This window comes from Electrona antarctica, assembly GCF_951216825.1.
Source record: "Electrona antarctica genome assembly, chromosome: 13".
Classification (NCBI taxonomy): domain Eukaryota; kingdom Metazoa; phylum Chordata; class Actinopteri; order Myctophiformes; family Myctophidae; genus Electrona; species Electrona antarctica.
In genome coordinates this window covers 3,889,130-3,904,093 of record NC_136794.1, presented here as the reverse complement: position 1 = coordinate 3,904,093, position 14,964 = coordinate 3,889,130, and the positions used below count along the sequence as shown (strand labels likewise).

Below are 14,964 nucleotides of genomic sequence, written 5' to 3'. Positions count from 1 at the left end.
GGCTATTTTCAAATGGCCGAAATGTATAGGGTTGAAGTGGTTAATGTATGGTTTCTAATCAAAATTGTAATCGCCAAAGTAACTAGTAACTAAAGTTTTCAAATAATTGTACTGAAGTAAAAGTAGAAGTTTTGGCTCTGAGATTATAGTGGAGTAGAAGTAAAAGTATTGGAAATTGGAAATACTCAAGTAAAGTACAAATACCTCAAAATTGTACTTAAAGGACAACTTTAGTTTTTTTCAACCAAGGTTCATGTTTTAGGTTGTTATTAGAGAAAGTAAAAGGTGAGTGTGATTTTTTTTCATTTGCTGCTTTCTTTCGTTTTAGGGATTTTAGCTGTTTTTGACAGGGGGGGCGGGGGCATTCGAGCACGGGGCTAAATATGTATTTATTTACAAAATGTTATAGCGATTTCTTTTTTTATTCTTTACTATAGTCCTACTAGACCCCAAGAAATTTAATTTGGCCACAAAAGATCACGGGATCTACTGAATGTGTCAAACTGACATATTGAGCCTATGACACACAGGGCAGTTTTATGCGTGGTACCAGGTCTTATTACTTAACTTAAGACCTGGAGGTGTGGTCAATGCTGTTTGGCCACTCAGAATAGCCAAATGGCATTGATCACGCCTCCAGGTTTTAAGTTAAGTAATAAGACCTGGTACTTAAGACACGCATAATACTGCCCACAGTGTGGCTTCCCTCCAGTAGGCTACCTTCACATTCAGTAGATCCTGTGATCTTTTGTGGCCAGATGTAATTTCCTGGGGTCTAGTAGGACTATAGTAAATAATAAAAAAAGAAATCGAAGAATGACTGACATAGAAACATAGCTTTTTCAGAAAACTGTCAGGATGTAGAAGACATTTTTAGAATCTGATCTCTGGTCAAAACAAACATTGAATTAAAAACAAACACTAAACCTGTATATACTGTAGCAAACCTGTATATATCAAAAATATGAGGGGCGCTAGCCCCTCCTATATACAGCTTTTCGTCACAGCACGTGTCACATTTGTCATCGACAAAGAAAGCAGAATCTACGCCATATGTGTCTGAACAAATCGGCTTTTTGTGTCAACACAAAAAACACTCCGACCCATTGCTTGCGAAACACGGATGATTATATAAATACATTTTTGAGCTCCAGAACTGGAAACAAAAAAGGTTGCAGTGCATGTGGCAAAAAACACACTTGGACCCGAAGAGCATCCCTCGGTGTTGAATGCTGACAGGAAACTGATCCAAGCCAAGTATAGCCCCGACAGATACACTGAGACTTGGGGATGTGAAGGAACAAAGTCTGCGTCTAACAACAGTAAATGTGAAAACAGCAGCGGTATAGAAATATGATCGAGATGTTCCAGCCCGGATGCTGCAGGCCTGTTTAGATTGATTCGCACGCACGCACGCACGCACGCACGCACGCACGCACGCACGCACGCACGCACTGAGGCACAAAGAACTTGGCAGGATTGCACAACCACAGAAGCGCACGGCTAAGAAATTCAATTACTGTGTATGTATGCGTTATGTGAGAGTCTGTTCCCACCATGTGTTTATGAGGGCGTGCTTCCATGTCTTGAGAGCACGTGTTTGAGGAAACAAAAGAGAGAAAGCAACAGAGAGAGAGAGAGAGAGAGAGAGAGAGAGAGAGAGAGAGAGAGAGAGAGAGAGAGAGAGAAACCGCACATAGTAGTTCCGAGGGTGGGAAACAGATGCTGAAGACAGAATTAACACGTCAGACTTCAGACAAAAGGAGGAGAACTCCTTAAGTCTTAATTGAAGCCTTCACTCCTAACCCGTCCGTCCGTCCGTCCGTCCGTCCGTCAGATCACAGTGTATCCACATTCGTACTGCACCACTCATTCTAACCATTATACCCACATATTTATGTCATGGAAATACATACTGTATATTGTTTCACTGTGTATATGCACACACACACACACACACACACACACACACACGCACACGACACACCAGATTTGGTCCTTGTTTGGAGGGTGTCAGTTTCAGAGGGTGTATTCCAGTTATTGGGGTGGGTTATAATAAGGCCTGGGGAGTTGTTCAAGCCGATTAGATGAACCTGTTGTCCATTACTGGGATTGCTGCAGCGCTGTGTTCACCAGTGAGGCCAGCAATAATCTGTCATGACAAAATGCCACATGCACGCGGCTTAGCTAGCAGCCACCTGCTCTGACTAAACTAGCCAACTGACGTTTTCTAAGTGTTTAGAACTCCCAACTATTGATTATTTTCTTAGCAATGACTCTGTCGATTACTTTTTCGATTCATCAAAGCACTTTTTTTAATATAAATCAACGCAAAATATATATTTTTAATAATCAACTAAATAATTGGTAGTGCTGCAATTTTGTTTTACTATTATTCGATTATTTTATTAAGTCTTACAATTAAGTTCAATTTACTATTGCACCTAAAGTGAAGTTCCAGTTATCATTGGCGAATTGTTTGAACACTCTGGGCCCCATCTTGCGCCACCCTTATCCCTTATACCTAAACTAATTTGCCATTTTTTACTATTTTGAAAAACATTTTAAAATAGTTCAACTAGCCGATCTACATCTACACGTTGTGAGCTTGTAGATCGACGATTTGGACTATTTTAAAATGTTTTTTAAAAGGTTTTAAAGGTTTTTTTAAATAGTAAAAAATGAGTTTGGGATAAGGGTTAAGGGCAAGATGTACCCCTCTGTCTTGCTGTTAAATCTTGCTGAGGTCAGATCCATGTGTGACCTCATGGCTTATCCCAGATACCTAAGCCCTGACAGAGTAAATGATCATTTGTAATAATACACGAGCCGGAGCCGCGTGCAGATTTCCGTCAAGAGACGTGGCCTTATTACCACAAAGTATGAATTAGGGTTAAGGGTCATCATGACCTTTACCATGTCACCAACCTCATTACCCAGAACCCCCTGCTGACAGTACAGAGGGTATGCGCGTGACGTCATCATCAAACCCGGAAGTTATGCAGGAACGCCTACTGAGTGGCAATGAACAGTGGCGTGCACAGACATTTAGAGGGGCAGGTGCTCAAGTTAAAAAAGGGCACCTTGTGCAGCGCGTGGAACCGGCCGGTTGCCTTAATCCATTTTGGGCGGGAACCCCTTTTGGTGTTAGCATTATGTTATGCTTTAGCTATTGAAAAATAGCAGATCTACAAGCTCATAGCGCGCCACCGAGTGGCGCGCTACGAGCTTGTAGGTCTGCTATTTTTGAAAAATCAAAAAAAAGAAAAAAAAAAAAGGTTTTTTTTCTTTTTTTTTCCAAAAGGGCACATTGCCAAAAGGGCAGGGGGTGCTCTAGCACCCCCTAGTGTCTATCTGTGCACGCCACTGGCAATGAACTACTTTCTGGCCTTGACATACACATCCAATCAGTGGTGGAAAAAGTACTCGATTGTTTTACTTAAGTAAGAGTACCAATACTGCAATTTAGAAGTACTTCGTTACAAGTAAAAGTACGGAATTGAAAATGTACTTGAGTAAAAGTACAAAAGTAGCGGCATCAAAATGTACTTAAAGTACTAAAAGTCAAAGTACTCATATTGCGACGCATTGTGAGCTTGTAGATCGGCTATTTTCAAATGGCCGAAATGTATAGGGTTGAAGTGGTTAATGAGTGGTACTGTACTGTACTGTACTGTACTGTACTGTACTGTACTGTACTGTACTGTACTGTACTGTACAAGCCCTCCTCCCTGGCCTGTGTGTGTCTGTGCAACAGTGACACCTGGTGGTGAACAAACGCTATAACGCGTTCGTGCTCGGAGACAGCCAGGGACAGACCCCGGGTGGTATTGTCCGCACACTATATAATTCTGCTCTCCGTCCTCTTCATTTCAATTCCTATATATAAAACAACAACGTTCGTTTTCCTTATTCGTTTGTTATCCTTCCTTCTTTGCACTTGACAATACATCCAAACAGAAAAGTCTTATCCGATTGTATTGACCCATTTCGACCGAGACCTTAATGTCTTCTAAATCCTGACAGTTTTCTGAAAAACCTATGTTTCTATGTCAGTGGTTCTCATACTATTTCATGTCAAGGACCCCTAGAATCATATGTATTTGGCCGCCGACCCCCATCTCAAAATATGTTGTTCCAGGGACCCCCCAGAAGCAAAGATTTGAGTTAAAAACGTTTTCACGATTTTTAAAAAATAGCAGACCTACAAGCTCGTAGCGCGGCACTCGGTGCCGCGCTATGAGCTTGTAGATCTGCTATTTTTCAACAGCTAAAGTAGAACAGAATGCTTAAAACACCAAACGGGGTTCCCGCCCGAAATGGGTTAAACAATGTTAAACAACGTTAAACTCACTTTGCCACTCGATTTGCCAAATGGAAAGACAGCTCTGAGGTTAGACCAGAAACAAATTAACAATTATTTTTTACAGTTTTTGTTTGATTGAGTTTTCACACTTTGGAAACATTTTTTTGTTTTATACCTGCTTCCGCACCGTTGTTCACAGAGACGAACACTAACAACATGTCACGTGAACTCCATTAGATCTTCCCTTGTTTGTACATGTGTGCATTTGTCAAGACAGTATACACAGTAGGCCTACCTGTAGGATACTAATATGTGCCAAGGATTGTATGCACAAATCCAACAATAACATCACTGTACACACAGTTGCGGGCACACACACACACACACACACGCTCGCACACACACACCTTCCTGTGGTCTCCCTCTGGCGTCATTAAGTTGTAAATCACTCTCTCCTTCGGCGGTGCGTGGGAGAGATAAGTACAGCATACAGCCATACTGTATATCACCACCACTCCACCGCAAAGAGAAGAAGAAGAAGCGAGGTAAAGGGGTTAGGAGAGACTGTAAGAAGAATAAAGGACCTGAGACCGACATGTAAGCGAGGAGGGTGAAAATGAACAGAGGGAGCTTTTTGGTTCAGAGGAAAGGAGAGGGAGAGAGAAAAGAGTGAGAGTGCAATGAGGTGTGGAAAAGGAAAAAAAAACTGGGGCTTTGTCACACACTCTCCCCCTGTCTCGTTTACACACACACGTACAAGTTGTGGTTGTACGGTACGGTACGGTACAACCAGTGTTGTTTTCAGATACTAAAACTATAAGACGAAAAATGTTTTGTAGACTACCTTTTTCCACTGACGAAAACTAAATGGAAACTACATGAAAACTAAGCTACGACGACTAAAACTAAGACTAAATATACCTGACGATTTCGTCAACAAATAAAAACTAGGCTAAAATGTTAGGAAGGGACTAGTGGACAAGAGATTCAGTATAAGTCATTTGACACATGGTTGCATGCTGAAAATAGCAGATCTACAAGCTCACAGTTGTGGGCTTGTAGATCGGCTATTTTCAGCAAGTGAAACCGCCAAAATACATTTTGTTCGACTAAATCAACTGTAGATTTACTCGACTAAAACTAGACTAACACTAACCCCTTTGAACCATTAACCTACACATACAAACCATTACATAACAGTCCCTATTCTGGGGCAAACATTCAGCTACATTTGGGCCTAGTATAGAGCCCTTAGGAATCCGGTCTACTTTAAGTATAGGGTTTAAGACAAGTGGTTAACTCTGACAGAGTAAATGGACCCATAAGGGCGGCGCACAAAGAAACAATTACTCATGCAAGTGCTTGCAATCTCACGCACGCCTTTAATTTACACTACTGTCTCGTGTCTACCAAACAATGGGTCGGAACCCACAGAATGTTCACAGAAGTTTCAATAGATCCTGTGGCTCCTGTGGATCCTGTGGCTCAAGAGGTAGAGCAGGTCGTCCAATGATCCATGGGTCGGCGGTTCGAATCCCGGCTCCTCCCGTCTACATGTCGAAGTGTCCTTGGGCAAGACACTGAACCCCAAATTGCTCCCGATGTGCTGGTTGGTACCTTGCATGGCTTCCGCCGCAATCGGTGTATGAATGTGTGTGTGAATGGGTGAATGTAATGCACAATCTATGTAAAGCGCCTTGGATAAAGGCGCTATATAAATGCACCATTTACCATTTACAATCTTTTATTTATTTCAAAAGATTCAAAAAAATGCAAACTTTTTTCAAAAGTCGAACATTTTTCTAAATCTGGTTAGGATGCCTCTCGGGCGTCTCCCTAGGGAGGTCCTCGAGGCACGTCCCACTGGGAGGAGACCCTGGGGCAGACCAAGGCGCAGTTGGAGGAAACACATCGACTCACTGAGCCTTGGAACGCCTCGGGATCCACCAGGAGGAAGTTACTAATGTTGCCCTGGAGAGGGAAGTTCTGGAGCTCTCTGGTGGAGCTGTTGCCCCCCCGACCCGACTACGGATAAGCGGTTGAAGATGGATGGATGAATGCATGATAAAAAAATAAAAAAAACGTTTTAAGAAATTGTGAAAATAGCCAATATATTGCATCGCCTCATCCAAAAAGTAATGGTATTTCTGACGAGCTACAGATGATAAACTTAGGACAGGCACGTACATTTTTTAGACAGGGGGTGAAACAACCGTTTTTGTCGGAAGTTGCAGCCGGAGAGGCAGCATTAGCGCCTCCCCTGGTCGAATGTCAAATTACATTTTTCAACTGACTTAATCCATTTTGGGCGGGAACCCCTATTGGTGTTTTAAGCATTATGTTATACTTTAGCTGTTGAAAAATAGAAGATCTACAAGCTCGTAGCGATACGAGCTTGTAGGTCTGCTATTTTTGAAAAATCGTGAAAATGTGGCGCAAATCTTTGAAAATATATTCATTCACAGTGAACGTTTTTAACTCAATCTTTGCTTCTGGAGGGTCCCTGGAACAACATATTTTCAGATGGGGGTCCACAGCCAAATACAGATAATTCTGGGGGTCCTTGACATGAAATATTGAGAACCACTGATATAGAAACATGGGGTTTTTTTCAGAAAACGTTTAGGATTTAGAAGAAATTTCTTTAGAATCCTCAGGTCTAAATGTATTAAGTTCATTTGATATTCGACCAGGGGAGACGCTAATGCTGCGTTTTTGGCCTTTCTGCCTTTATTGATAGTATCAAGTGAAGATAGACAGGAAAGAGGGAGAGAGAGAGAAGGGGAGAGACATCTTGCAAACGTCGTCATGAACGGGACTCGAACACGCTGTCAGGCCAAAGCCTATACTATACTGTCTGCATGTAGCATGTGCCTGGACCACTTGGCTAGCGGGCGCCCCCGTGACAGTTAATTAGGGATCAAGAAGTCACGCAGTGACTTTGGTCACTTATTGTTTTTGTGTTTATTTTTCTTCTCCTTCTTCTTCTCCTTCTCCTTCTTCCGCCAAAAATAGCTGTTCTGACTGAATGGTGCAGTCGGTTTTCGCGAAACGCGGTAATCTGGTAGAGGGCCATGCCAAACGGTGAATATGCGACGCCCAAGACGATTGGCCAAATGGTGGCGCTATAGCGCTCAATTGAAAATGCTAACTTTGAACGTGCATAGCTCATGAACCGTTTGACCGTTGGCAATGACACTTTGATACCCATATGCGTCTCCTCGTGCTGAACAACTGTCGTGTTCTGACTTTTGACTTCTGACCTTTAGATCACCCGCCATTTTGAATTATATGATCAGTACTTTATTTTATTCTCCTTCCGCCAAAAATAGCTGTTCTGACTGAACCGTGCAGTCGGTTTGCGCAAAATTTGTCAACATGATAGAGGACCATGCCAAACGGTGACTATGCGAAGCCCATCATGATTGGCCAAATGGTGGCGCTATAGCACTCAATTGATGCAAAACTTGCAAACTTGCAAACTTTGAACGTGCATATCTCATGAACCGTTTGACCGTTGGCATTGACACTTTGATACACATATGCGTCTCCTCATGCCGAACAACTTCCGTGTTCTGACTTTTGACCTCTGACCTTTAGATCACCCGCCATTTTGAATTATATGAAAAACAGTTCAAATGTAATTCCTCCCAGAATCTTTGCTCAAAATGCACGAAATCTTCTACACGTGAACTTTGGACCTATACGGACAAATAATCGTAGCACATTTTTTCTAAGTGAAAAAATGAAGTTTTTATGAGCCAATGAAAATTGCGCGCGCACGCACACACACACACACACACACACACACACACTAAAGTTTGAGTACTTATGCTGAACATACACTGAATGATTTTCCTGTTAACAATGGAGTGACTGATTGTCTCCATGTAGCTCAGTCAGTCGAGCTCTTGCCCTTGGACCGCAAGGTTGTGTGTTCAAATCCAGCTACTGACAACTCAGCTTGTCAGTCATATTTGTACATATTGTTGAACGCCCGGGCTATATCAGTGAGATCAATAACTTTAAAGACTGGTGTGATAATAGCCACCTTATGTTAACACCACAAAAACTAAAGAGATGATCTTCAATCCAAATCCATGGTTATGAACGATTGTCTGCCTAACACACACACGCATGCAGCCACGCACGCACGCACGCACGCAGGCAGGCAGGCAGGCAGGGGCAGGCAGGCAGGCATGAGGCAGGCAGGCAGGCAGGCAGGCAGGCAGGCAGGCAGGCAGGCAGGCAGGCAGGCAGGCACGCACGCACGCACGCAGGCACGCAGGCAGAGGCAGGCAGGCACGCACGCACACACACACACACACACACACACACACACACTTTAACTGTGCGTGAAAACACACTGTAGTAATGGATAAAGACATGCCCAAAATGAGGACACACCTTCTTGTTACCAAATCACTGAATGGTTTTACTGTTTACAATATAGTCAGTGATTGTCTCTGTGTAGGTCAGTCAGTAGAGCTCCCGCCTTCGGTGCACAAGGTTGCGAGTTCAAATCCCGGTACCGACAACTCGGCTCGTCAGTCTCATTTGTGCATGTTGTTCTCGTTGCGCATTGTTCTTCTTCTATCTTGGTCCCGCTTTATCGCTGCTTGCAGCTATATTTCCTAATGTATTTGTGTACGTTTGGGTTCTGGGGGAGACACCATTATTTATCTTTTGAGTCTTGAGGCTGAAATATTTGGGGAACCCCTTCCTTCTCTGACTATACAGCCTCATTTAACCCATTTTGGACTGACGTCGAAATAAAAAAAAATGTCTTTTAATCCTGACAGTTTTCTGAAAAACCTTATGTTTCTGTATCAATGGTGCTCAATAAGGACCCCAGAAATTATATGAAATATGCCTCCACCCATCTTCTGAAAATATGTTGTTCCAGGGACCTCCCCAGAAGCAAAGATTTGAGTTAAAATGTTCACTCTGTAACAATATATATTCAAAGATTTGAGGCATTTTTGAGACATTTTCACGATCTTTCAAAAATAGCAGACCTACAAGCTCATAGCGCGGCACTCGGTGCCGCGCTATGAGCTTGTAGATCTGCTATTTTTCAATAGCTAAAGCGTAACACAATGCTTAAAACACCAAAAGGGATTCCCGCTCGAAATGGGTTAAACTTAAAACATACCAATGAGCACAACACACTGCGAGGCATTCATCAGAGCGAGAACAAACTGCTGTTTAATGGGCCGCTTATTTGACTACACGTCCACTTAACGAGGCCCTTACACGAGCAGAAATCCTCTTAAACGAGCCATTTGCTTAATGACGCATGCCGTAGTTGCATACTATACACATGTACGTGCACAATAGAAAAGTTAAAAACAGTTTGGTGCTTGGTACACTACCTGTCATAAAGCATGTTTATTCACTTTAGACGTTCAGTGAAAAACAATCACTGCAGTTTTTGAGGGGCGCTAGCCCCTCCTATGTCCAGCTTTTGGTGTGCGTCCACAAACTTTGTCCTACACAAACGTTAAATTCCCATTTACGTCAGTCAAATTACGTCAAATTTTACGTCCCTCACTTCCATCACGGTGTGATTTTTGAGTGGTGCAACCATTCCAAGGAACAGCAATGCCCGTGTTAACCTATGTGACTATGTATGTGACTATGAGTACCAGTAGGGGCAAAAGTGGCGCTGTTGTGCCAGAAACAGAGAGAGAGATAGTGCTGCACTGTTGCCTGCTATAGAGGGTATGCGCGTGACATCATCATCAGTGCCAAAAAACTACTTTCTGGCCTTGACAGCCCATACAGCCAAACAGAAAAGTCTAATATGCTTGCATTAAACGACGTTAAACTACGTTAAACTCACTTTGCCACTCACTTTGCCACTCGATTTGCCACTTGATTTGCCATTCACTTTATGCATGCACATACCCTCTATTTGAGAGAGAGAGAGGTAGGGGGAGAGGGGAGTTGCACCACTCGGTTCACTTACTTAGTTTCAATACTTACACTTTTGTGCTTTTACACTCAGGGACTGTTATTATTTGTGAACTTCAACATATGGAAATGTGCAAAAGAAAAGCCCCATGTGCTCCTATGCGAAATCGTTGCCTGAGACAAGGTGGAAAGTGATTGCTTCTTAAGGGTATTGTTTGGTCAGGAAACTGTATGACAGGACAGACATGAGGAGGATAGCCAGCATGGGGAAGCCATCAGTTTGTTGAGAGGAGGAGGAGGGAACTACAGTGTTTTGTGCTGGGATTTATTTGGTGAGAGTGGAAACATAGGCGAGAGACACGGTTCAAATCTAAACCGGAAAGACGTGGGCTGATGTTGTTCTTGTAGAGGGCAGATTGATTTAAGAATAACGACATTTCACCATGTCTGTCTGTGTGTGGACTATACCATTACTACGTTACCCAATAAACCCCATTTCACCATGTCTGTCTGTGTGTGGACTATACCATTACTACGTTACCCAATAAACCCCATTTTGTAAATGGATATCTGGCTATAGAAACTGAGTCAGTAACAATGTCTTTAATCCATTCTGTACGGGAACCCCTTTGTGTTTTAAGCATTATGTTATACTTTAGCTATTGGAAAATAGCAGATCTACAAGCTCATAGCGCGCCACCGAGTGCCGCGCTACGAGCTTGTAGGTCTGCTATTTTGGAAAAATCATGAAAATGTGGCGCAAGTCTTTGAATAGATATTCTTTTTAACGTTTTTAAGTCAAATCTTTGCTTCTGGGGGGAGGGTCCCTGGAACAACATTTTCAGATGTGGGTCAGGCGGCCAATTACATATATTTTTGGGGGTCCTTGACAGGAAAGTGTTTGAGAACGACATAGAAACATGGGTTTTTCAGAAAACGGTCAGGATTTTTGAAGACATTTTGTAGAATCGAGTTCAGGTCAAAATGGCTTAATGCATAGTTGATTCCTGAGCTTTAGGAGATCCTCAGGTAACGGAGGTGTGATACACATGGGCTTGTCTGTTCTCAACACTGATAACTTCACCAGCTGTTGCTCGTGAGTCTAATTCATAAACTAGCCAGGCTGAAAACAGGGGGGCCCCTTTAGTGAGCCCAGGGGGTTCCCTCTCACCCCCTTCTTCATCGCTCCGCTGCCTATGCACTGCGTGTGGACCTGTCAGTTCGAACGGAGGCCTTGCGGAAGGGGGTCGACGGGACTGAATATGTAGGCCCCCATCCTTTGTATCCCCCCACGACCTCATATTTCACTGTATACGTTTACACAAGCCACAGAACAAGGAGAGCAGATTCCTCTTCTCTCCGATTATGTTATACTTTAGCTATTGAAAAATAGCAGATCTACAAGCTCGTAGCACGGCACTGAGTGCCGCGCTACGAGCTTGTAGATCTGCTATTTTTGAAATATCGTGAAAATGTGGCACAAATCTTTGCATATAAGAGCGAACGTTTTTAACTCAAATCTTTGCTTCTGGGGGGGTCTCTGGGACAACATATTTTCAGATGGGGGTCCACGGCCCAATACATATAATTCTGGGGGTCCTTGACGTGAAAATGTTTGAGAACCACCGACATAGAAACATGAGGTTTTTCAGAAAACTGTCAGGAGTTAGAAGACATTTTGTAGAATCGTCTGCAGGTCTAAATGGGTTAAGTTGTTTTTACTTACGGTCAGATGATCACCTGGGCATTTGTTGTACAATTAACGTCAATGAGGAACTGCTGAACGAAATGGTCGTCCCACTATTTACCCAACTTTAGTGTGCGGACGGAGTTGGCTGGAGAAAAAAACAAAACATCACACTTCTGTGAAGTGAGGGGTGCTCTTATCATCATACATCAGCCAATCTTAATCATCACATTCCGTGCTACAAACACAAACACACACACCTACACACAAAGCTGTGCATAGGAAGGGCTAGCGGCACGCTACCCTCAAAAACATTTGGTCTCACTGTAAACACAGCCATTCTGTGAACTGTATACAGTCAACATTTTCCCACGTCTAGTGGACGAGTTTCATTCATGTTTGAATGTCATTGTTAAGGTTGAGTTCCTTCAGCAAGGTTGTGTACAGTGACAGCTCAGCATGCAGTGGCCTGCGCTGAATGTTAAAACCTTTAACTATCTGTATAGGCTACATGTATAACTACTACTGTACTGTACTGTACTGTACATTACATGTGTTCTAATAAATATATATATTTTTTTGTTTGTTGTTGATGTACAGATCCAAGGCTCCCGCTTCAAAAGCAGACGCCAAGACGCCAACATGGACGCCACCATGTCCTCCCCTTTGGCCGCCGAGTCCCTCCTCTCCGGCCCGTACGTGTTGGGCTGCGGCAGCAGCGCTGCAGCGTCTTCTCACGCTAGGAACAACAACAACAACCGCAGGCACCACCGGCTGCAGGCGTCGCGTACCGCCGCCACCACCAGGCTCCAGAACAACCAGGCGGCGTCTCTCTCCCAGGCCTCGCTCCCTCTCGCCTGCGAGGAGATGGACGAGGAGGAGGAGGAGGAGGATGAGGAAGAGGAGCAATGGGAACATCACCACCATCCGGACACTTGGAGGTCCCCGTGGAGGAACCTCCGATCCAGCTCCCTCTTCTCTCTGCCGGGCCTGGGAGGAAGCAGCTCCCACTCCACCGGATCCTCTCCCGCACCTTCTTCTTCCCCCGCGCCGCCCCACCAACACCACTACACGAGCCACTCCCTCTCTCGCTGTACGACGCCCTCCCACCTCCTCGTCCCTTCGCCCTTCCGGCTCAACGTGGACGCGCTGGTCGGCGCCGAGGAGACGGACGTGGACACGGGCGATAAGGTGGACGGCGGCGATGTGGACCTGACGGTGGTGTCGGCGTACATTAAATCCAGCCTCCCACGGACACCCTGTCCTTCAGTGGCATCGGCATCAGAGGACATATTAGGCCCTGCCCCATCGCCGGGTATCTCCGTCGTTAAGGCCTCCAAGATGGGTCGACCGCCGACTGTCCCCAAGAGGACGAGTAGCTTGTCTAGCAACAGCAAGCCCTCCTCTACCTTGCCAAAGTCGCGCCACCCCCAAAGTACCTGCCTAAACACAGCCAGCAGCAGCAGCAGGAGCCCCTCAATGAGTGACATCTCCGTAAGCCGGTGGGACAGTTCCAACAGCGTCAGCGCCGCCGGGCTGGTGGAGGACAGGAGTTTCCAAAATAAACACGAGGAAGAGGAAGATCAAGAGTTCTACATTTGAAGGAAGCTGAAAAGGACACACATGTTGGGCCAGTGAGGCCAACCGACTGTAAAGCAGAGCAGTGACCCCTGGTGGCCAATAATGACAGTACCACCAACACCAGGGCTGTTGACTATAAGTGGAGTTAAATCCACTTCTCTGCACTTGTCTATTTAGAAGGAATTTTACATATTTGTGTTGACCGTTTGATGCTTTTTTTTGTATGTAGACTTATGTTGAGGATATTTCTTGTCATGTTTTATAATAGAATTATATATACACTCTTCGCTTTAAACATTTTTTAGTCAAGAGTATCATTTACAGCCAATCGGTAAAGCCTGGTTTGTACTTAGTTGCCTCGCCAGTACGTGTTGCGCACAGAAATAAGCAGATCTGCAAGCTCGCAATGCATTGTGCCCTCACTGCGTTGTGAATTTGTAGATCTGCTATTTTCAGTCAGTGCAAGACAGCATGGGTAACTATAGTAAATCAGGCTCAACTGTTTTCCCCGTTTGCATGTTACATAATATTATCACTTTTAGCTGATAATAAACCTGATTCTACAAGATACTGTATCTATTTACATGGGTTAGGGGTCTGTCCCAAGTATTAAAAGAGTATATCAAATAAACTTTATTTATATATAGCACTTTTAAAGACCGTTTTGTAAAGTGCTTTACAAACAAAAATAAAAAATGTATTATGACAAATATATGAATAATGTTTTCGTCAACACAGGACAGGGCTGCATGAGAACGAGTTCATTATGTCAAAGCCCTTAAAACGTTAAAAAGTTAAACGTTTTAAAGTGAAAATACCCGTCATTCATCTGTGGACATAATCAAATAGCGTAAAGGCTGCCGATTCCATTCTATTCTAGATTTAACGCGTTCAGTACGAGAACCCCTTTTGGTGTTTTAAGCATTATGTTATACTTTAGCTATTGAAAAATAGCAGATCTACAAGCTCATAGCACGGCACCAAGTGCCGCGCTACGAGCTTGTAGATCTGCCATTTTTGAAAAATCGTGAAAATGTGGCACAAATCTTTGAATATATTATTTCAGGTATAGAGGGTATGCGCATGCATGAAGTGAAGGGCAGATCGAGTGGCAAAGTGAGTGACAAAGTGAATTTAATGTTGTTAAAAGACATTTAATGCAATCATTTTCTGTTTGGATGTACGGGCTGTCAAGTCCATAAAGTATTTTTTTGCCACTCCAGTAGACGTTCCCGCATAACTTCCGGGTATGATGATGATGTCACGCGCATACCCTCTATTAGTCTATATATTCTATTCTATATTAGTCTATAAGGTTTTTAACTCAAATCTTTGCTTCTGTGGGGGAGTCCTGGAACAACATATTTCGAGATGGGGTGCAGGGCTGCAGGCCAATTAAATACATATAATTCTAGGGGTCCTTGACATGAAATAGTTTGAGAACCACAGACAGAAACAGGTCATGATTAAGACG

General features: G+C 43.7%; 1 protein-coding gene across 1 annotated transcript in view; it reads left to right on the top strand.

Annotated features, from left to right (window-relative positions):
• fam124a (family with sequence similarity 124 member A) overlaps positions 1 to 13,511 on the top strand; it is a gene marked incomplete at its 3' end in the record, with an annotated part of 44,651 nt that extends 31,140 nt beyond the window's left edge. The window contains exon 6 of the mRNA XM_079518678.1: positions 12,510 to 13,511. Coding sequence (XP_079374804.1) covers positions 12,510 to 13,511 — 1,002 coding nt within the window. The remainder of the gene's footprint in view (positions 1 to 12,509) is intronic.
• Between the last annotated feature and the right edge of the window lie 1,453 nt (positions 13,512 to 14,964).